At 39.8% G+C, this 18,702-nt stretch overlaps 1 protein-coding gene across 1 annotated transcript; it reads right to left on the minus strand.

Annotated features, from left to right (window-relative positions):
* Positions 1-420: 420 nt before the first annotated feature.
* Positions 421-14,046, minus strand: st7l (suppression of tumorigenicity 7 like). Its single transcript, XM_061290755.1, has 15 exons — positions 13,842-14,046; positions 13,331-13,413; positions 12,944-13,103; positions 12,809-12,863; positions 12,166-12,281; positions 11,902-11,980; positions 11,486-11,574; positions 11,292-11,392; positions 11,108-11,222; positions 10,958-11,030; positions 10,775-10,877; positions 5,942-6,092; positions 5,707-5,799; positions 4,250-4,389; positions 421-2,831 (listed from the first exon to the last, which is right to left on the minus strand). The coding sequence occupies exons 1-15, from the start codon at positions 14,008-14,010 to the stop codon at positions 2,736-2,738; spliced, it is 1,623 nt and encodes a 540-aa protein (XP_061146739.1). The 5' UTR covers positions 14,011-14,046; the 3' UTR covers positions 421-2,735.
* Between the last annotated feature and the right edge of the window lie 4,656 nt (positions 14,047-18,702).

Here is an 18,702-nt window from a genome sequence, read left to right on the forward strand (position 1 = left end):
CCAAGCCGGGGCGAGCCGGGGCGGCGCCCCGGTTAGGACTCCCTGCGCCCCGGTTAAAAAAGAAAAAATCGAGCTTTTTCGATTCTTCATTTTCATGCCGTTTTTTTCTTTCGGTCTTGCGCGAATGTGCTTGCGCTATTCTATGTGCGCGATGTTATCTATTCACCGATTGCCTCCCGGACCCGGATGTTGATTTAAAGATCAGCGAACGGCGTGGGTGATGTTCGATATTTTTTCCTTTGGGCGTGCGCCCCTACTGGAAAAATTCCTGGCTACGCCACTGCAGAGAATGGTTATACAACAATCAGACACAACTGAACCTCCCGAAGAAAGATTTGCCGTTTCCGACCGGTAGGAAAATGTGGAGTCATGTGGATGAAAAACAAAAGGACGCATAATAAAAACACCCCAAAACAAATATTCGACTTTCACAGGAGTCATTTTATTGTGAGTTTTGTCTCAAGCGCTTTTCAAACATGGGGAGAGTCTCCTGTCTTCAGCATGTACTTTTACTAGGGGTGTAACGATACATCGATACACATCGATTAATCGATATAATGCTCTACGATTTATTGGTATCGATGCAAAAGGTAAACATCGATTTATATCGCCGTGTTTGACCTCGGACATTAGACGCGACTTTATTTTGAAATCCAGTTCATTGTTGCTTGCTTCCTCTTTCCGGCGTTGTTGTGTTGTGAGCAGAGCACGCGCGTGAAAGGGGAGGGGACAACTAGTCCGCGGCTCCTGGGCTGGTGCTATGGCTAGTGTCCAAAAAGACGAGGAAATTTGCTCCCCTTTAGGCTTCAAGTCATTCGTTTGGAAGCACTTTGGATTCCAAAGAAAAGATGGCTCAACGGACAAGACACGTGCAGTTTGTAAATCCTGCCATGCGGTGATCAAATATTCAGGGAGCACAAATCTCGCCGCACATTTAAAGAAAAAACACGACATCAACGTTCAGTGTTAAAGTAAGCAATTTGTATACTACAATACTCTTGTAATTTCCTAAATAAAGAGTTTGCAGTGCCTTGTTGATTTCGCGTATGAATTGTTATAAATCAGGATATTGTTATATATTTTTTACTAAAAAAAAAAAATATCGATCGTAGAGCACTATATCGCGATATATCGTGAATGAATCGCAGCAGGCTTTAAGATATCGGCAAATAACGCATCGTAGTTCTTTATATCGATATTATATCGTATCGTGACAAAACCCGCGATTTACACCCCTAACTTTTACAGCTTCAACACGTAGCCCTAAATTGTGTCATTAAATAGAATTAAAACAATGTCTGTCGGTGATGAGTCAATGCCTGGTTAAGATTTTGTTTTTTAGAACGAGACTAAAAAAAGGCACTTTTATCACTTGTGATTGTAGCGAGTTATGAAATTATATAATATTACCCCGTGGCTGTGGATGCCTTGTGTTTACTAGAACCTGCTAATTGGTTTGTTACACAAATTAATTTGATTTCATTATATCCTGAAAATTGTAGGGCTTTGGTCTCTGCGGTCTAGATTTTATCTAGGGGTGTAAATCGCGGGTTTTGTCACGATACGATATAATATCGATATAAAGAACTACGATATCCTGATTTATAACAATTCATACGCGAAATCAACAAGGCACTGCAAACTCTTTATTTAGGAAATTACAAGAGTATTGTAGTATACAAATTGCTTACTTTAACACTGAACTTTGATGTCGTGTTTTTTCTTTAAATGTGCGGCGAGATTTGTGCTCCCTGAATATTTGATCACCGCATGGCAGGATTTACAAACTGCACGTGTCTTGTCCGTTGAGCCATCTTTTCTTTGGAATCCAAAGTGCTTCCAAACGAATGACTTGAAGCCTAAAGGGGCGCAAATTTCCTCGTCTTTTTGGACACTAGCCATAGCACCAGCCCAGGAGCCGCGTACTAGTTGTCGACTCCCCTTTCACGTGCAGCAACGCCGCGCACTGCTCCCTGCTCCCAGAAAGAGGAAGTAAGCAACAATGAACTGGATTTCAAAATAAAGTCGCGTCTAATGTCCGAGGTCAAACACGGCGATATAAATCGATGTTTACCTTTAGCATCGATGCCAATAAATCGTAGAGCATTATATCGATTAATCGATGTGTATCGATGTATCGTTACACCCCTAATTTTATCACCTATTGAAAATGTGCTTCAACATTCCTTGGTGCCTGAGACACTCTTGAAAGTGGCGTGTGAAATCGTCACTGACCAGAGAGGAGAAAGTGAGCCTGGTCTGAGAACCACAAATCATTGACAAAGTCTGAGTTGACATCGACTTTCGGAAATCAAGTTTGGACCCCTTCGGCTTCAGAGCTAAAATTCCAAACAGATACTTAAATTTATGTTGCCTGTAATGTGATATCATCATTAATATTCTGCTATTTTACCGCTATTGAGGATGACATCAATGAGTGCTGTGCCAAAACGGATAATGGATACACATAAAGTGTCAAGCAACTTGTTATTGTACCACCGGTTAAAAAGTGGTGCAAACCATTTCAAATTCCCCCTCGTGACAAATAAATGTAAATGCCGAATTCTTGGACATGCTGCAGGCAGCTGGAAGAGCGAGTGTCTTAAGAGTGGTACTGACTGCTTTGTTGATACGACCCGGGCCAATATAATCAGTAACAAAGCGACAAGTAGACAGTAATGCTGAGGGCAGGAGAGCAATTTTGTTTTCCCCCAGTGTGTGTATGCATGTTGGGGTCAGATCCGAGTCAGTTGGTGCCAGAAACTGGACGGCATGAAGCTTTCCATCTTGTCTGCGAAGAATCCCAGTGGCGCGAAGAGTGTGCTGAAAAACTGGAAAGGGAGGGAAGCTGAGTGCCACTGTACTGGATAACCTTTAGAAAGTGACATTCTAACCACCGTTACAAAATGGGCTGGATGCATGTAGTGTGTCATAATTAATTTGACACCCCCCCATTTGCATACATATTTCACTTTTGTTCATAAACTGACAACTAGGCTTTCCGTTCAATATACAATTTTTTTGTAATCCACAAAAAATGATTTCGAATGATTTAGTCTATTTAGAAAAACACAGGTCACTACAAAAATAGTACATGGGAAATAATCATGAGGTGTTCCATTCAAATGAATGGACCAGCAAGGCATGGACCACTCGAATATTTTTCCCACGAACTTTGCTATTGTATCCACTGGTACTTATGAAATTATAAATATGGTTAAGTATGGTTGTAAAACACAATATATGTAGTATGTGTTCCTGTGGCTTGACAGCACACAGCTGTGTCTCGCTTGCTTATGACAGAAATGCGTGTGTGCTGTGCGTTTGTGCTCATGTTGGTCGCTTTCTCCCCCTAAATGGCGGTTGGCCTGACCGTACTGTTTTATTTTCAATATTAATGTCTCAAATGCTCATACAATGTCTAGAAGATATCGATACGATTTCGATACATCGCCCAGTCATCATAGTGAAGTGTAATTTCTTCATTGTTCTTCAAATAATATAATTATCGGTATTGTTCACCAACTTTGAAAATATTTAAAACTGGGGGAATAGAGTCATTCAATGGAAATGTATATCGGATTCAATCAAATTTATTCGCACGAACTCCAGTTAGATCTCATGGAAAAATTTGAAACTTTCAGAAATTAAAAAAATGACAATTTTGCCCTGACTTGGATGTTCGTGTCAGGAGCTTAAGAAAAAAAGTGTTTTTCCTTCACAAAAAAAGAAAACCTTGTGTCTCCCCTAACCCTGTCACATTTTGTGAACATTTACACAAAAGCCAGCTTGCCAAACTTGAAATCCCATCTGCGCCTTATCTTCTCTCAAAACAAAACAAAGAAGTACTCGATGTTCTCGGGGACCGTGTTTCGGCCTCACGTCGGTCGGACTAATAAACATGACGGCCGTGAAGTGAGATGCTCGCCAAACAACACCTTGGCTGTAAATAAACAGCACACGGAAGTCACGCACATAGAATTTTATGCGGCTGTGTTTGCAATTGGCGGCCGGCGATACCTCCGCTTGTGTTGGCGGGGGAAACGTTTTACGGGCCTACGACTCCCATGAGCCTGACAGTAATGCAAGGCGGTAATTACCGCAGGAGGCTCACATTGCAAATAAGATTATTTAAACTCGTAAAAGGGAAAAAAAAAAAACAGTGGGGGGTCAAGCGGAGATAAGTTGAAGGAGCCGCGATCTGGAGGAGCCTTTTAAGGCGAAGAACGTGAGACATGGGGATACTTACTGCTTTGGCGAAGACGCCCATGAGCTCGGGAAACTGATGTGTGAGCATGGCCAGGATGGCGGTGAAGGAGCAAAGGCCCGCGGTGAAGAGGATGAAGAAAGGAAGCTCTTTCTTTGGGTAAACCGACACCTCGTGGAATGCTGCAGGGTGACAAGGTGGAGCCAGGATATAAAATTGACAAAGAAAAGCTGTGATGGAGACAGTGGTTCTTTGATTTTCGACCAAGCTTGTAAATCATTTTACCTGTTGTACAAATTACGGTTCCAGATTGAAATGAATTAAAATGCCCTTAATCCGTTTCAACTACCGTAATTTTCGGACTATGAGTCGCTCCGGAGTATAAATCGCACCAGCCATAAAATGCCCAAAAGTGTGAAAAAAAACATGTATAAGTCGCTCCAGAGTATAAGTCGCATTTTGGGGGGCAATTTTTTCAACAAAATCCAACACGAAGAACAGACATGAACGAGCAACAACAGGCTAAACGATACGGTATGCTAACGTGACAAACACAAACGAGGAGCTGAGAACGGGCCTGACGTAACATTCAGTTATTTAAAAAAAACTATTACATAAAAAACACGTTTATAAAACCATCTGTGTCACTCCAATTCATTAAATCCATCGATCGTCCTTTGTCAACAATGCCGTGTGCCGCGCTGCAGTTCAAATTATTCCACAGGCCCATACAACGATATATAAACCATATTTTAAATAACTATCACATAAACAACAATATTATCAAACCATTTGTGTCACTCCATATCATTAAATCCATCGATCAAATTTCTCGTCTTTTATCTATCGTCCTTTGTCAACAATGCCGTGTGCCGCGCCGCAGTTCAAATTATTCCACAGGCCCATACAACGATATATAAACTATATTTTAAATAACTATCACATAAACAACAATATTATCAAACCATTTGTGTCACTCCAAATCATTAAATCCATCGATCAAATTTCTCGTCCTTTATGTCATCCTGGTGAAAGAGGACATGTCCAGAGGATATGGCGCTTTAAAGTGTTAATTACTTTATTTGATTTTTTCTCGCTATTTTTCATGTTTTGAATATGTTCAAGATAAAGATATCAAAGCATGTGAAGTGATCAACTATACTAAAAATAACATGTGAAGTGGTCAACTATACTTGTAAGTAAGTGATGTGCTAATGATCAAGTAAAAACTTGTGAAAAAAAACATATATAAGTCGCTCCTGAGTATAAGTCGCCCCCCCACCCAAACTATGAAAAAAAAACGCGACATAGTCCGAAAATTACGGTACTACACTTCTTTTTTCATGCTGTTAATAAAGTAAAATAACAATATACTGTAATAAAACAAAAAAAAAATTAGAGAAAGTAAAAAAAAAAAATATGCGGCATCATTATGGGAAAGTGGCAGCAAATGTACTAGTTCATATTTCCTCTTATCAAGCTGTCTGTTTTTTGCTTACATGGTAGCAGCTCCCGATCTGCTGTTTCTGTGCATCCTGGGTAGGGGTAAAACAGGTGACCCTTCTCCAGTGGGTAGGGAATTATCCGGAAGGCTGTATATACATAAACACTTTAATTAACTCAAAAAAAAAAGAAAAAAAACAATAAAATAAGAGGAGAGAAGTGATGAATCCCTCTTCAGAAGCAATTTGTCATTAAAAGTGTGCAAGCAACAGAGATGGAAGAGGTACTTACTGCCCTCCCATGTGCAGTGAAGAAGATTTAAGGCGCCTTCGGCCCTCTTCCAGTGCCGCAGGTGGAAGAAGGCGTACGCCACTGCCTCGCTGTCACCCCTCTTCAGGATGTGCTCTGGTGGCAGGATCAGGCTCTTCATTTCTAATAAGTACTAAATAATATAGAAGATAGAAACAGTTTGCCTGTTTTATTCATATTCCACAGAAGAAACAGAACACGGAACATGTGATGTAATTCAGGGCTAAATAAATGAAATTGACTTCGAAAATGGTTGTTGATTAACGATAATACACTTTTCAGTCACAAATACGTAATCTAGGTGTAAAATCAATTTTTAAAAACCACACAAAAGGCATACCGTTTTTTTCCGTGTATAATGCGCCCCCATGTATAATACGCACCCTAAGAATGGCATGGTGATGCTGGAAAAAAGCCTGTACCCATGTATATTACGCACCCAATTTTTTTTTTTTTTTAAGTCCCAATGATCGTCACACACGCAGGGAGGCAATGGGTCCCATTTTTATAGTCTTTGGTATGGTCTTAACTAGGCTGGATGTATTGTTTTTTTGTTGGCGTTGATTTCTCCGACTGCCCGTAAAGGCACCACCGCGATCAGTGCGGACATGTGAAAAAGGCGTGCGGACATGTGAAAAAGGCGTGCGGACATGTGAAAAAGGCGGCTCTGTATGGGAGAGAAGTTGAAGAGGAACAAAAACACCCTTGGAAACCAAAACTTGCCCCTTGTCGTGACTTGGAGCCGCAACAGATGTTTCGGATTTGTGTAGGTTACATTGTGACAGCAAACGAGCAGGTGATCGAGCAAGCGTCTGATACGAGAGCATTGCGTTCGTATGGAGCGTATTTGAAGTGAACAGCAGAGACGAAAGGAACAAGGCAAAGTGTTGTGAAATAAAATATTACCTGTAATACGCATTTTGTTATTTGCTGATTGAAACTGCTAATTAAACTGTGAATTGAAACTAATAGGAAGAAAACAACTCTCGCTCTTTATATAGCTGACGTGTCTTGCGCATCCGTTCTGCGCATCGGATCCATAGTGCGCATGCGCAGTCATACTGCCTACGTATGACGTCCGGTCCGCGATGGAGATTGAAAAACAAACAATATTTGACAATAACACACCATCAAGGATTGCACCCTTGCATCAAACGATGTGTCGTCAATTATGAATTTTACTGACTAAGTGTGTTGGGCAGGATGGCTGAATGCGATGCGCGATTGACAACAAACAAGAAGAAAGGTGATTTCAAGTTTTATTTCGAGGGGGATTTGTCATGTCTCGTCCCCAGTTTTGCTATGTGTCTAGGTTGCCATAGTTTCTGTTCGCGTCGCCCCTCCCTTCTTGTGTCACCTCAATCAATGTAACGTGTTTTGTATTTTAGTCCTGTTTGCCCCTCGCTCACCGTCGGATCATTGCATGTGTTACTGTCATGATGTCTGTTTGGTTTCTGTTCCTGTCTTTGGTAATGTCACCCTGTCTTTTTGTTCCACGACTTTGTCGGTCAGTCCTGTTGCTGGTTTTGTTGTACCATGATTTTCTTAAAAAAAATAAAAAAAATAAAAATAAAAATAAATAAATTAAAAAAATAAAAATTAAAAAAATTTGTGCCCATGTATAATGCGCACCCCAGATTTTAGGACAATAAATTAGTTAAATTTTGCGCATTATACACGGAAAAAAACGGTAATCTGTTTCTATTTTTTTTTTCAAGCAAAGCACCAAACATGAAAATGGATTCCAATGCAATGATGCAATCTATTTCCATATCATCCTGATGTGACTTAGCTTTATAAAAGGAAAAAAAAGTCTTCTCTTTGTGGTCAAATCAATCTCTTTTGGTTTCTCCCTCCCCTATAATTCCTTTTCTTCCGCCTCACTGACTATATCCCATTGTGCAATTCCCTCTGGCAAACTCCCAGCAGACTAAAAACATACTTTGCTCATGTGAGGTATTTAGCGAGAGCCTTCTTTTTCGCTAGGAGGGAGAGAGGGTGAGGCTTCCCAAAGAGAGGTGTGTTATTGTGATTCCGTGCATTTGCAACTTCTCACCCACCCGTCTTGTTGTAACTTTGTCCTAGTGACTCAGTCGGCTAACCGGGCTGACAACCCAATTCCACATGTAGACCTTCAGCCGTCCGTATTAAAGATGTACCCCGTAGACTTTGATGAACACGCCAAGCTCTATCTGTCATGTCTGTGGTTTCGGGAGTGGCAGGACTATATGTCAAACAAAACCCGCATTGCAACCCCCCTTGTATGCCCCCCGAGGCTGGATTCCCGGGCGGCCAGCTTCACAGCGCTCCGGATCTCAAACACTTTGGGAAGGTTACCCCCGCCGCCCCTTCCCGAGCTAATCCTGTCTAATCCCCTCCCATGGTCACAGGCTCATCCAGCCAACCAGCCAACCCGGGCGACCATGCGGCCCACGCTTGGTTTACCATCTGACTCTCGTTCATCCATGTCAGACGCGTCCTTTTGCCTTTATTTATTCCCCTACTGGAGTCCCATGTCCGAAGAACCTGACGATACGAAGTCTCCAAAATCTGACCAAAACAACTGTTGAGTTCAACTGGTATTCAACTACGTTTCAAACCAAAGTATGTTGTAACGGCAAATCTCGCAAGACTTCACCTGAGTATCTAAAGGTGCGAGTTCACAAATATATACTTTTTCTTTCACTTTTTGCTATTTTAGTGATGCTCCCACACAGTAGTGATATAAAAGAATGGGTTAAATTTCAAGTTAGATGATGCATTGCAATATTTTTGATTAATTTGACAGTCATTAAAATGTCCAAATGTATTTGTACATAAAATGTATCATTTTCCAAAGTTATATCTTTTTTCATTGGTGCAAAAATAAAATAAGAATCATTTTAAAGATGGTGAACCAAAAATAGTCAAATTGGGTTTACCAGGCCAGATAATCGACTTTTGGGTGTTTTCCAGTTTTTCCGGGAAGTTTTTTCAACATTACTACCCGTCCCCTCTTTAGGACAATTTCTGGGGTTTTGTTTTGTGGACCCCCCCAGGATAACCTTATATTATAGGCGATTAGTGTCATGATAAGTACAGTACATAAGAATTTACGTATTATTGTTTCGTGAAACACAACAGTTGAAGTGACGAATATAAAGACAGATCGTATTGTCGACAAAATCGCAGACTATTTTTCAAAATCGTTGCACCCGGGCCCAAAACGCAAAGAAGAAAAGGCCAACACAGCACACTCAATGCACATGGCCGAAGATTGATCATTGCAAGAGGCTCAGCTGTCCCTGCTTGCATACCACAGCATTAAACCTGGTGACACCTCAGTTCTCTGCACTGGCCTGCACCCCCATCCTCCCTCGCTTCTCTTGTTCTCAGATCTGCCTCTTCGCTCACCGTCGCCTCTTTGATGAAGGGATTGAGTTTCATGTGCTCTCCTTTTATCCCTGGGCACTTTTAAGCCCGGAGCATAACTCATAAACTGCCTTCTGACTCCAATCTGCAGCCTCTTCTACAATGGAACACTGTGAGGAACAATACCATCGGGGCCTGTAATTATGACACTTGTGTGTGAAGTGTCACAAAACTGTCCTAAAGCAGAAACCCTTAACTCAACGAGTGCCGACTTGATACTCCGGGTCCATTTACGAGTGAAAAGAAAGCCAAGTCTTTGTAGGCGAACACATCTGAGCTCTTGAATCCGGACGGGAGACTGTCAGCCGCAATGAGGTGAGAGGAGAAACTGTCAACTAGCGAGGAAGACGGGGAACTGGACTGCAACGGCTTTGGAGGCCAATGTAAATGTAAAGGAGATCGGCGTAGCTGACACTTTTATCAGCTAAACCAACAAGCTTCCAACAAGATGTCAGCTTCCAAACCACGCGGATAAATAATGACTGATTGAAATGTTTGGAGGGAAGAAAAGGAAATACTGGGGAAACGGTGTCCTTTAGAAGATGAGCACATTTTGCGGTGTGACCCGGCTGAGATGCTCCGTTCTGTCATCTTGTGTCGAGCCACGGAGACAGCGGTTAAAATCATTACAATTCCCGCTTTGGCATAAGAAAAAGAGCACATTTTCACTTATGGAGGCAGCGTTCAACAGACAAAGATACCAAAGGGCCCTTTTTGTAAAGCCGACACGATTTTCAGTCTGCGTTGGGTTTGAGCAGGTGACGAGAGGGGGTGGGGTGGGGTGAGGGAACATGAGAGGCTAAGAAACGAGATGAGGGTGTCTGATGAGAGGCCTGTGGGCTCACAGTTCTAGGGGGGGTGGAAAGATGATGAAGATGAGGGCCCTCACATGAAAATCAAAGGTTGGATCAAAGAGACTCTCTGACATCGCCAATCCCCCAAACAACCTCACCCGGCGCTCACTTTTCTCTCACTCAGATATGACATCGGACTTATGAATCCACCACACCTTGGCAAAGAAGTTAGAGGCGAGGATCCAGTTTCATGGCTCATGTGCATGTTCAATAAGTCTAACAGTGATGTGTTTTGTAGCAAACGCGTCAAACACACTATGCGGTACGTTTTGGTATTTTATAGTATTTGACTGTTTATTTGAAAGCGACAAAGCACATAATTGGTCAAATACCTGCATCAATCTGCCAAAATGAGCAAAAAGCTCATTTACATTCGTAGTCCCTTGGCAGGTAAACAAAGCATAGACATGTTAAAACTTGGTAATTCACACGTTCGGAGATCAGAAAGTATTTAAATGTAATATAATCAGTCAGGAGGGAATTTAAGTGATATCACGCTGCCCTCTGCTGGACCGAGAGTGGTAGGGAATACAAAGACGGATTCACTGACCTTGGGCACGTGGGGATTGAACTCCACGGCTCTGTGAATGGCCTCCACGGCGTTCATCTCAGCGGTGCTCAGCCCCCGCCGCGATGCTGCCTCTGGGGAGAACCTCATGAAACAAAAGCGAGCTGTAATGAAAAGCCTCAAATGTTGTTGTTTTTCCTTGCTATGACAGGGAAGGATACGTACTTATCTGACACGGCCCGCGCTTTTAGCAGGGCAGATGTGTAGCATATAGTGGCCGATTTCGGGAGGCTTATGTCTGAGGTGGAAGCAGAGAGGATAGAAAAGGACGTGAGCGATAGCGGAGATGAGGCTGGGGTGCAGTGCAGGTTATACCATCGTATTTGGCGAGGACGGCCTGCACGTCGGCGTACGCCTGAAGCTCAAGGAGCGCCTCCAGGAGGTTTTCGTGTATATTTAACATCCCTAATAATGGGAACTCCTTCATTAACTGTCGAGGGATACAAATGAATCAAAACAGGCTGCAACGGGACAGCGCAATGTTGTGTTTCTCACTTACGTCTCTCATCATTTTCACAGCTTCTTTAATTCGCCCAAGCTTGCGAGCACACATGGCCAGTCTGCGTTTAATGTAAACCAGCAGGTTGATGTCTTTGCCTGCTGCAAAACACAACAGGTACTAAAATGATTGTTCATTCCTAAAAATTATATAAAACGCTATAGTTTTACACACAGTTCACATCCATTGCTTACCGATACTCAAAGCTTTTTTAAAGAGGCGCTCAGCTTCTGTGATTGTTGTGGCTTCTTCCTCTGCGAGAAGCACGTAGGCTGCGGCACATCTGCAGAAAAAGAAAAGTTTTCAGTACAGTACTTTTATTGAAGACAATTGCATTTTCTCAAATAGAGATTAAGAGGTGGCAAGTTCAAAAGATGATCCAACAAACATCTGGCCAGTATGTGGTCCTTCCACATTGTTGTGTGGTTCTGCCTTTCGCCAGAATAGTCCCTCTGTTTTTTTTACTCCACTTTCACTTGAAATCCAATGTAATGTCACAGTAATTTAATTCAATTTCATATGATTCCAAAAAATGCATTCAGGCAAATAAAGGCTAGCCCCCCACAGAGCTGTACTACATGCACCCATAGTATTTAGGAGTAGGACTCACTCATGGTTCATCTCTATGGCCTGGTAAGCTGCTCTAATCCTGGCTTGAGGATTTCTTTCCCTCCAGGCCTTCTGCATGACTGTAGGGACAAGAAGAAATGCGTTTGTGTGTGAGTGCGTCTTTTAGCATGTTTGTGTGTACATGTATTGTTTTGTTTGTGTGTGAGTGCATAAGCATTGGAGTGTGTTTGTGTGACTGCAAATGTATATGTCTCTGACAGAGGGTGCGTTTTTGTGCGTGCGTAATAATGATATTGCCACGCACCCGAATCCTCAGGCCTGAACTGCTGCGTGTCTCCTGTGAAAAAGGTCTGATGGTCTTGAGCCGACAGATTCATGTCATAGTACGTCAGTGGTTCTTTTCCCGTCACCCACGTGTACCTTAGTACCACAGGAAAAAAAGTTATGAAAAAAATTATCTAAAAAAAACAAAACAAAAAAACTTCCTTTCCAACGCCTCAAAAACCATAGCCTACCGTATTTTCCGCCCTATAAGGCGCACCTAAAAACCTAAAATTTTCTCAAAAACCAACAGTGCGCCTTATAGTCCGGTGCGCCTTATATATGGACCAAATTCCTAAATTCAAAATGGCCCGAAATATTGTGTCATGAAATCAATCATAAGTGGCCCGCTGAAGACTATGAATCATGTCTCAAAATGACTATGGATCATTATTTTATGATTATAAAGTAATTTGTTCCGTCTGAAGTTGAAATAAAAAAGATAAAATGGAGAATGATTTGATTTGGATTAAAAATCTGACATGATGCATTAATGGTGCGCTTTATAGTCCGGTGCGCCTTATATAAGGATAAAGTTTTAAAATGGGCCATTCATTGAAGGTGCGCCTTATAGTCCGGTGCGCCTTATAGGCCGGAAAATACGGTATTTATCCGTTTTTGAATACCTGTTGTATTCGGCTCCTCTGAACAGATTCAAAGGATTCCTCCAGACTTTGCACTCTATGGAGAGGAAGACATCAATACTATTAGTAATGTTAGCATTGAAGATGTTACGGTTTGAATGTGTGTCTGTTTCTTACCTGACACGCTAGGTCTAGGCTCAGCCTCCCCATTGACAGACGAGAAGAGGCCGGTGGTGGAGCTGCTTTCCACTCCGCCGAGGAGGGGTCGCAGGTGGCTCACGGAGACCTGCTCGATGAAGGAAGTGCCGTACTTCCGAAAGTACCACCACTCAAATATCTGTGACAGGGAACATTTACAAAATCATCATATGTCAATGCTGTCCAATGTAATGTAAGCGTGATCTATTTTTTAAATATTATTGTGCTTTTTCATTCCAAGTGGTGAACAGCGTGAAGACTTTAAGCTTGGTCATTTGGATGTATACTTCTAAACTACTTAGTACTTTAAAAAAAATAAAAGGGGGATTCGCGGGACCAAAACAATAATATTAATTTTTAACTCACGAGGATGAGTCCAGAGATGAGTGAAGAGGTCCCGGTGAGAGCCACGTAAAACTTGGGGGTCAGTGTATTCAGAAACACCGATGCTGAAACAGCAAGTACAGATAGGTCACGGAACTAGAGACACAAAACCAACACATGAACACAAATAGACAATTAGACAGATGGACAGACAGAAAAACTGGTAAACACTGAAAAAGCTGCAGCAGACAAATATAGTATCATCATTCAATTGTTCTAAAGTTGAATACCTACAGAGGTAAATAACAAATCAACTGCAGGTCTGTTATTAAGGTCAATTCTTAAGAATACAAACAAAATTTACATTACAAGATATCGGGAAAGTAGCATGAAATTCGTGCTATTGTCTTTAAAGCAAAAATAAGCATTACAGAAGGAAAGGGGGAAAGTGATAAACAAGCAGGTGTCAAAACACTGCAACGTCTGTCTGATGGCAAATAGCAGAGGCTAGCGGAAGGCTAACAAAAGCTAACAAGTAGGGGCGTCCATTCACCCGAAGTGAGGCTCTCCTGCAGTTTGAGCGGGCTCCACAGCACGTAGATCATGATGACCACCATGCCGAACCACACGAAGCACACGTACGTCCACGACCACGAGAGCCACGACTTTAATTTGTCTATGAAACCGGGAGATTGGGGATTACTGCCAGTGGAGTCCTCCATGTTTTCTTCCCCCTCCCCGGATGTCTGTAAACACACGACCCACGTGACTAGAAATAACGACGCCTTTCGTTTGTGTTTGTTTTTATATTATTATTATTATTGTGTGAAGGCGAAGGCCTTCACACATATGTTATTCTACTCCATTTACTTTATTATTATTCTTCTATTTTATTCTCCTCACTTTTTTGTCCCGCTTCTTCTTTCACAAAATTCACCCGATTCACTCTATTCCACTTTTCACGTATTCCAAATATTCAGGAAAGGGTGGCTTGTATTTTTCTCATTCCGAAAATTTTCCGATTCCGCAAAATTCCCCAAATTCCGACAAATTTTTCCCCATTCATTCTTAATGGCACATTCAACATTTCACATTTACGTCGTTCCAATTTGAAATTCACATCATTCAACACATTCTAATCACATTCGGAAGGATTCTCGACATTCCCAAAATTCCCAAATTCAAAAATTTCACGTTTTCACGTTAAAAATTCAGACAAAATTTCGCAAAATTTCGTTTTTCACCTCTAATTTCCACAATTTTCAACCGATTCAGCCCATTCCAACTTTCAACTGTTCATCTTTTGCCTACCTATTCCACAACTTCCCACTTACCAAAAACTTCACATCTTTTATTTTGAAATTCACCACAAATTCTCCAAATATTCTACATTTCTCAAGTAATTCAACACGTTTCAACATCGTTCTGCAGCATTCCCCGAAGAAGTTATTCATACATTTCGCCTTCACACGCAATTTCTCCAGAAATTGCAAAATTCTAGTTATTATTATTATTATTATTATTATTATTATTATTATTATTATTATTATTATTATTATTATTATTATTATTATTATTATTATTATTATTATTATTATTATTATTATTATTATTATTGCTGGTGTTTTTACTACATAAGGGCGACAAGCGAAAAGGGATGTCGATTAAAAAGGAAACAATTATGAGACACAAAATAGTCAATAATATGTAGTCAGTACTTATAATTCCTAAATGTTCAATTGTGTTCTCTTTCATTGTTTGGTTTAAACTAAATAATTTATTCAAACCATCAAAAAAATATTGAGCAATTAGATCACATCGCATATGCCTATTTCACCTATAATAAAAGGTCGTTTAAAAAGTTAAAAAAAACATTCAGATGTAAAATATTGAAGAACGTAATTATACATGTATATGGTAGTATACAATCGCTCAAAAATTACATAAAAACACAGAAACAGGACACATTGAAATGTAATTACTAGGTTAATTACACGGCCAAAAAAAATTACAGTACACCCTATTCATCATCCCATTTGTTTTCCATTTGGCAAGTACTCCCTTGAGGTCTTCCTGAAAACTACACCCTTGGAAATTTCCCCAGAATGTGGTGTTATTTACAGCCAGTTGGTGGGGCTATTGCATCTTTAATATATTCACACAAAATGCAGTTGTTTGAGTTTAATGTCACTCACCCCCTCCCCGCCTCATGTCAACCCTTCCACCTCCTGGTAATAGTCACAGATGGAAATGCTTTGAGATCACGTGAAACAAATTCAGCACAAGTCTTTTAGGAGAAATAATTATTAGCTCTCTTGCTGAGTATGTTAATTTGCTCACTCTGAAAGAAATCTCACTCTCCTATTTACTGAAAATGGCTATTTATTGATCATAGTAATGGACAAGACGTCAGTCAAGAATCCATGAGAATTTGATCCCTAAACAAAACATAAAAAACAGGTTTTGCCCAACAACTCTAAATTTTTTAATTTTCTCGGCGGCTACTTGGAAACTCCTAGCAAGTTTATTCTCATTTTTGCCAATGGGTTTGTAACAGGTGAGAAACTCAGTACCATTTTAATGTTTGGGGCAAACAGAGAACAAACGGAAAATTTTGTACCCTGCGAATGCAGAAAATATAGCCCATAAATGAAAGATAGGCTACTGGTTACCCAAACACATGATTTGTTAGCCAGTCACAAGCAATTAGGTCAACATTCCCCCCCGCTCACCTGTGTGCTAAAAGCTTCATTTACCATTTTCACATCTGGTATCTATCTAACACTTTTTTATTTCTCCTAGCTTTTAAGAGTCCTCTTTTAATCATTCATAATTGATCAGGGCTTGCACTTGAATGCATTTGCTACTTAAGAGGCCAGATTTTCAAGATGCAAAAACGCAAAGCACCATTGTGCATAAATACATAGAAATGTCATGAGACTCAAGCAAAGATGATAAGATTGCAGCCCATAATGTTCATTTATCTGTTGGTCCACTGCAGAGTTGTGGAGTCAAACTTTCTGAGACTGCTTCTCGTCCCTCACAGTATTTCCACTCAGCAAGTTTACATGACTGGTCCCTTTCCTCCTCCACTACCTCCACCGCACAACTCATTTCTCTCAAAACACTTCATTTAAAAAAAAAAAAATGGAGAAAAATGCGTGTGTTTGCTATATTCACCCTCCTCCTTTTTCGTTTTTGACCACATCTGAGTGGAATGCTGCCGCAGAAAAATGACTTCACCCCAGGGTCTCGTTCTCTGTAAGGCCATAAAAAAAAAGAAATGCAATTTTACATATTGCCATATTGCTTATAATTGAGCACAAAGGGTGCTCCAAACAGCAGCCAATATAACACTTCAGAAAATAACAATGCATTGTACGCGAGTTGTGCAGCTGATGAAGACCTTTATTTCCTACAAATGCCTTTATTGTATAATCTTTAATGACATTCTACATATTTCTTACATTCCCACCAAATGTATTATCTCCACTGACCCTCCCTTTTAAACACGACTGTAGACATTAGTTTTACAGATGGAGATGGCTTCCACAACACGTGGGGTGCTGAGACCACTATGTGAGCAAATATGGTTATGGATACATTTTGATGTGTTTTTTTTAGGGGGGGGGGGTCGTAATTTATGCAACATGCTGCAGTAATGTATGGATAGTGATGCAGCAGGGAGCATGCTGTCACTGAATGCAGTTCCCAATAAGCATAAACAGTTGCGGCAGAGACGATGAATAATACATATGCGTTACCTTTACGCAGTCAAAATTGTTGCAAAGAACACACACACTATAGAATAGAACTATTCTTTATAATGTTAATTAGGCCGCTAATGTTGTCACAGCGCTAGCGCTGCGGTTGATGCGAAGTAAATGTTTACCATACATTTGTTTTTGAAATTCCTAAATGCAACACACACAGATTTGCTCTTTTTGCTCTTTTCCCATAACATATTCAAAGTATACACGTCGGAATGGAAAATTTGCAAGTATAGACTCATATTACTGTATATAGTTTTTGTCATTAAAGCATCTGTATGTTCATTTAAGCCTTAATAATAAGCTGTACATATTTGTATAGACAACAATAGTTGTCGCATTAAATATATTGATGGATTGTAAATTCAAAAAAAAGTTGTAATTTAAAGTTGTTAAAATTATCATGTGAAACAATTGCTTAATTAATGAATTCTATAAAATCAATTATTAATAATAACGTTATTTTCTGGAGGAATCCTTCACCCTGATCTTTTATCTTTAATACCTGCTATGTTAATAGTAAGTCCCAGAAGATATTCTCAGTTGAACTATTCATGCCGGAAAGATCTCCTCACCTATGTGGTCCTACGGCCTTAACTGGAATTAACTAATAAGTGTGGCAAGGGTGTCACAGATAAGAAGATGCCAAACCGGGAGGAAAGGTCACAGCAACACAACGACCTAGCTCAAGTCACCTAATTATTACCAGGTCCAATCTAACAATAGAAACAATGAATTATTCATATATTTATTGTTATAAACTTGTATACACCTTTTACTTTTTTTTGTCTTCAGTACTAGTCTAAAGTTTGAAAACACTGTTTTGTCATTAAACCTGCAGCATAGACACCAGATGAGGTTGGACCACGAGCGTGTGAAAGCCGATGAGGATGCTGTTTCATTGGTGTGGTTTGTGCCGGCATCTTGAGACTGGTGTAACCTTTACGTGCTTTTCAAAAGAAAACTCAAGGCTGACATGAACCACATGCAGCACACTCTTAATGATCTTAACAAGAATCGTGTGGGCAAACAAATAAGGAAAGTACAGTTGACGGGTGATTTACACATAATGTCACACATGAAAATAATGCTGAAATAAGTGTGTGTAATGATGCTGCATATACATAAGTTTGCATGCAAAAAGACTTACACTCCAGGAAATAAAGACAAAAAATGGGAAGCAACTTTATAGAAAACAGTCAAATGTGTGACGTATTTGCTGCATGCTTTGAATAGGAAAAAAATTACCATAGAAGATAGCATTGATTTATGTAATGATAAATGCGGCTTATACGGTATATTGTATTATATTATATTATATTATATTATATTATATTATATTATATTATATTATATTATATTATATTATATTATATTATATTATATTATATTATATTATATTATATTATATTATATTATATTATATTATATTATATTATATTATATTATATTATATTATATTATATTATATTATATTATATTATATTATATTATATTATATTATATTATATTATATTATATTATATTATATTATATTATATTATAGAGTATTCTGAGTTGATGTGGAAAAAAATAGTCAAATGTATCTACTATATATGTAGCCCTATGTAATTAAATATAACACAGCCAATGATCTGGAAGTAA

The sequence above is a fragment of the Syngnathus typhle genome, linkage group LG11, assembly GCF_033458585.1.
Source record: "Syngnathus typhle isolate RoL2023-S1 ecotype Sweden linkage group LG11, RoL_Styp_1.0, whole genome shotgun sequence".
Lineage (NCBI taxonomy): Eukaryota > Metazoa > Chordata > Actinopteri > Syngnathiformes > Syngnathidae > Syngnathus > Syngnathus typhle.

Bases quoted from the DNA above. Each gene is read 5' to 3' on its own strand.
- st7l (XM_061290755.1), bottom strand. From the start codon at position 14,010: ATGGAGGACTCCACTGGCAGTAATCCCCAATCTCCCGGTTTCATAGAC. The intron at 12,282-12,808 runs GTATTCAAAAAC...TGTGGTACTAAG, and splicing joins AGAGGAGCCGAATACAACAG to GTACACGTGGGTGACGGGAA. The intron at 11,031-11,107 runs GTATAACCTGCA...CTTCCACCTCAG, and splicing joins CGTCCTCGCCAAATACGATG to ACATAAGCCTCCCGAAATCG.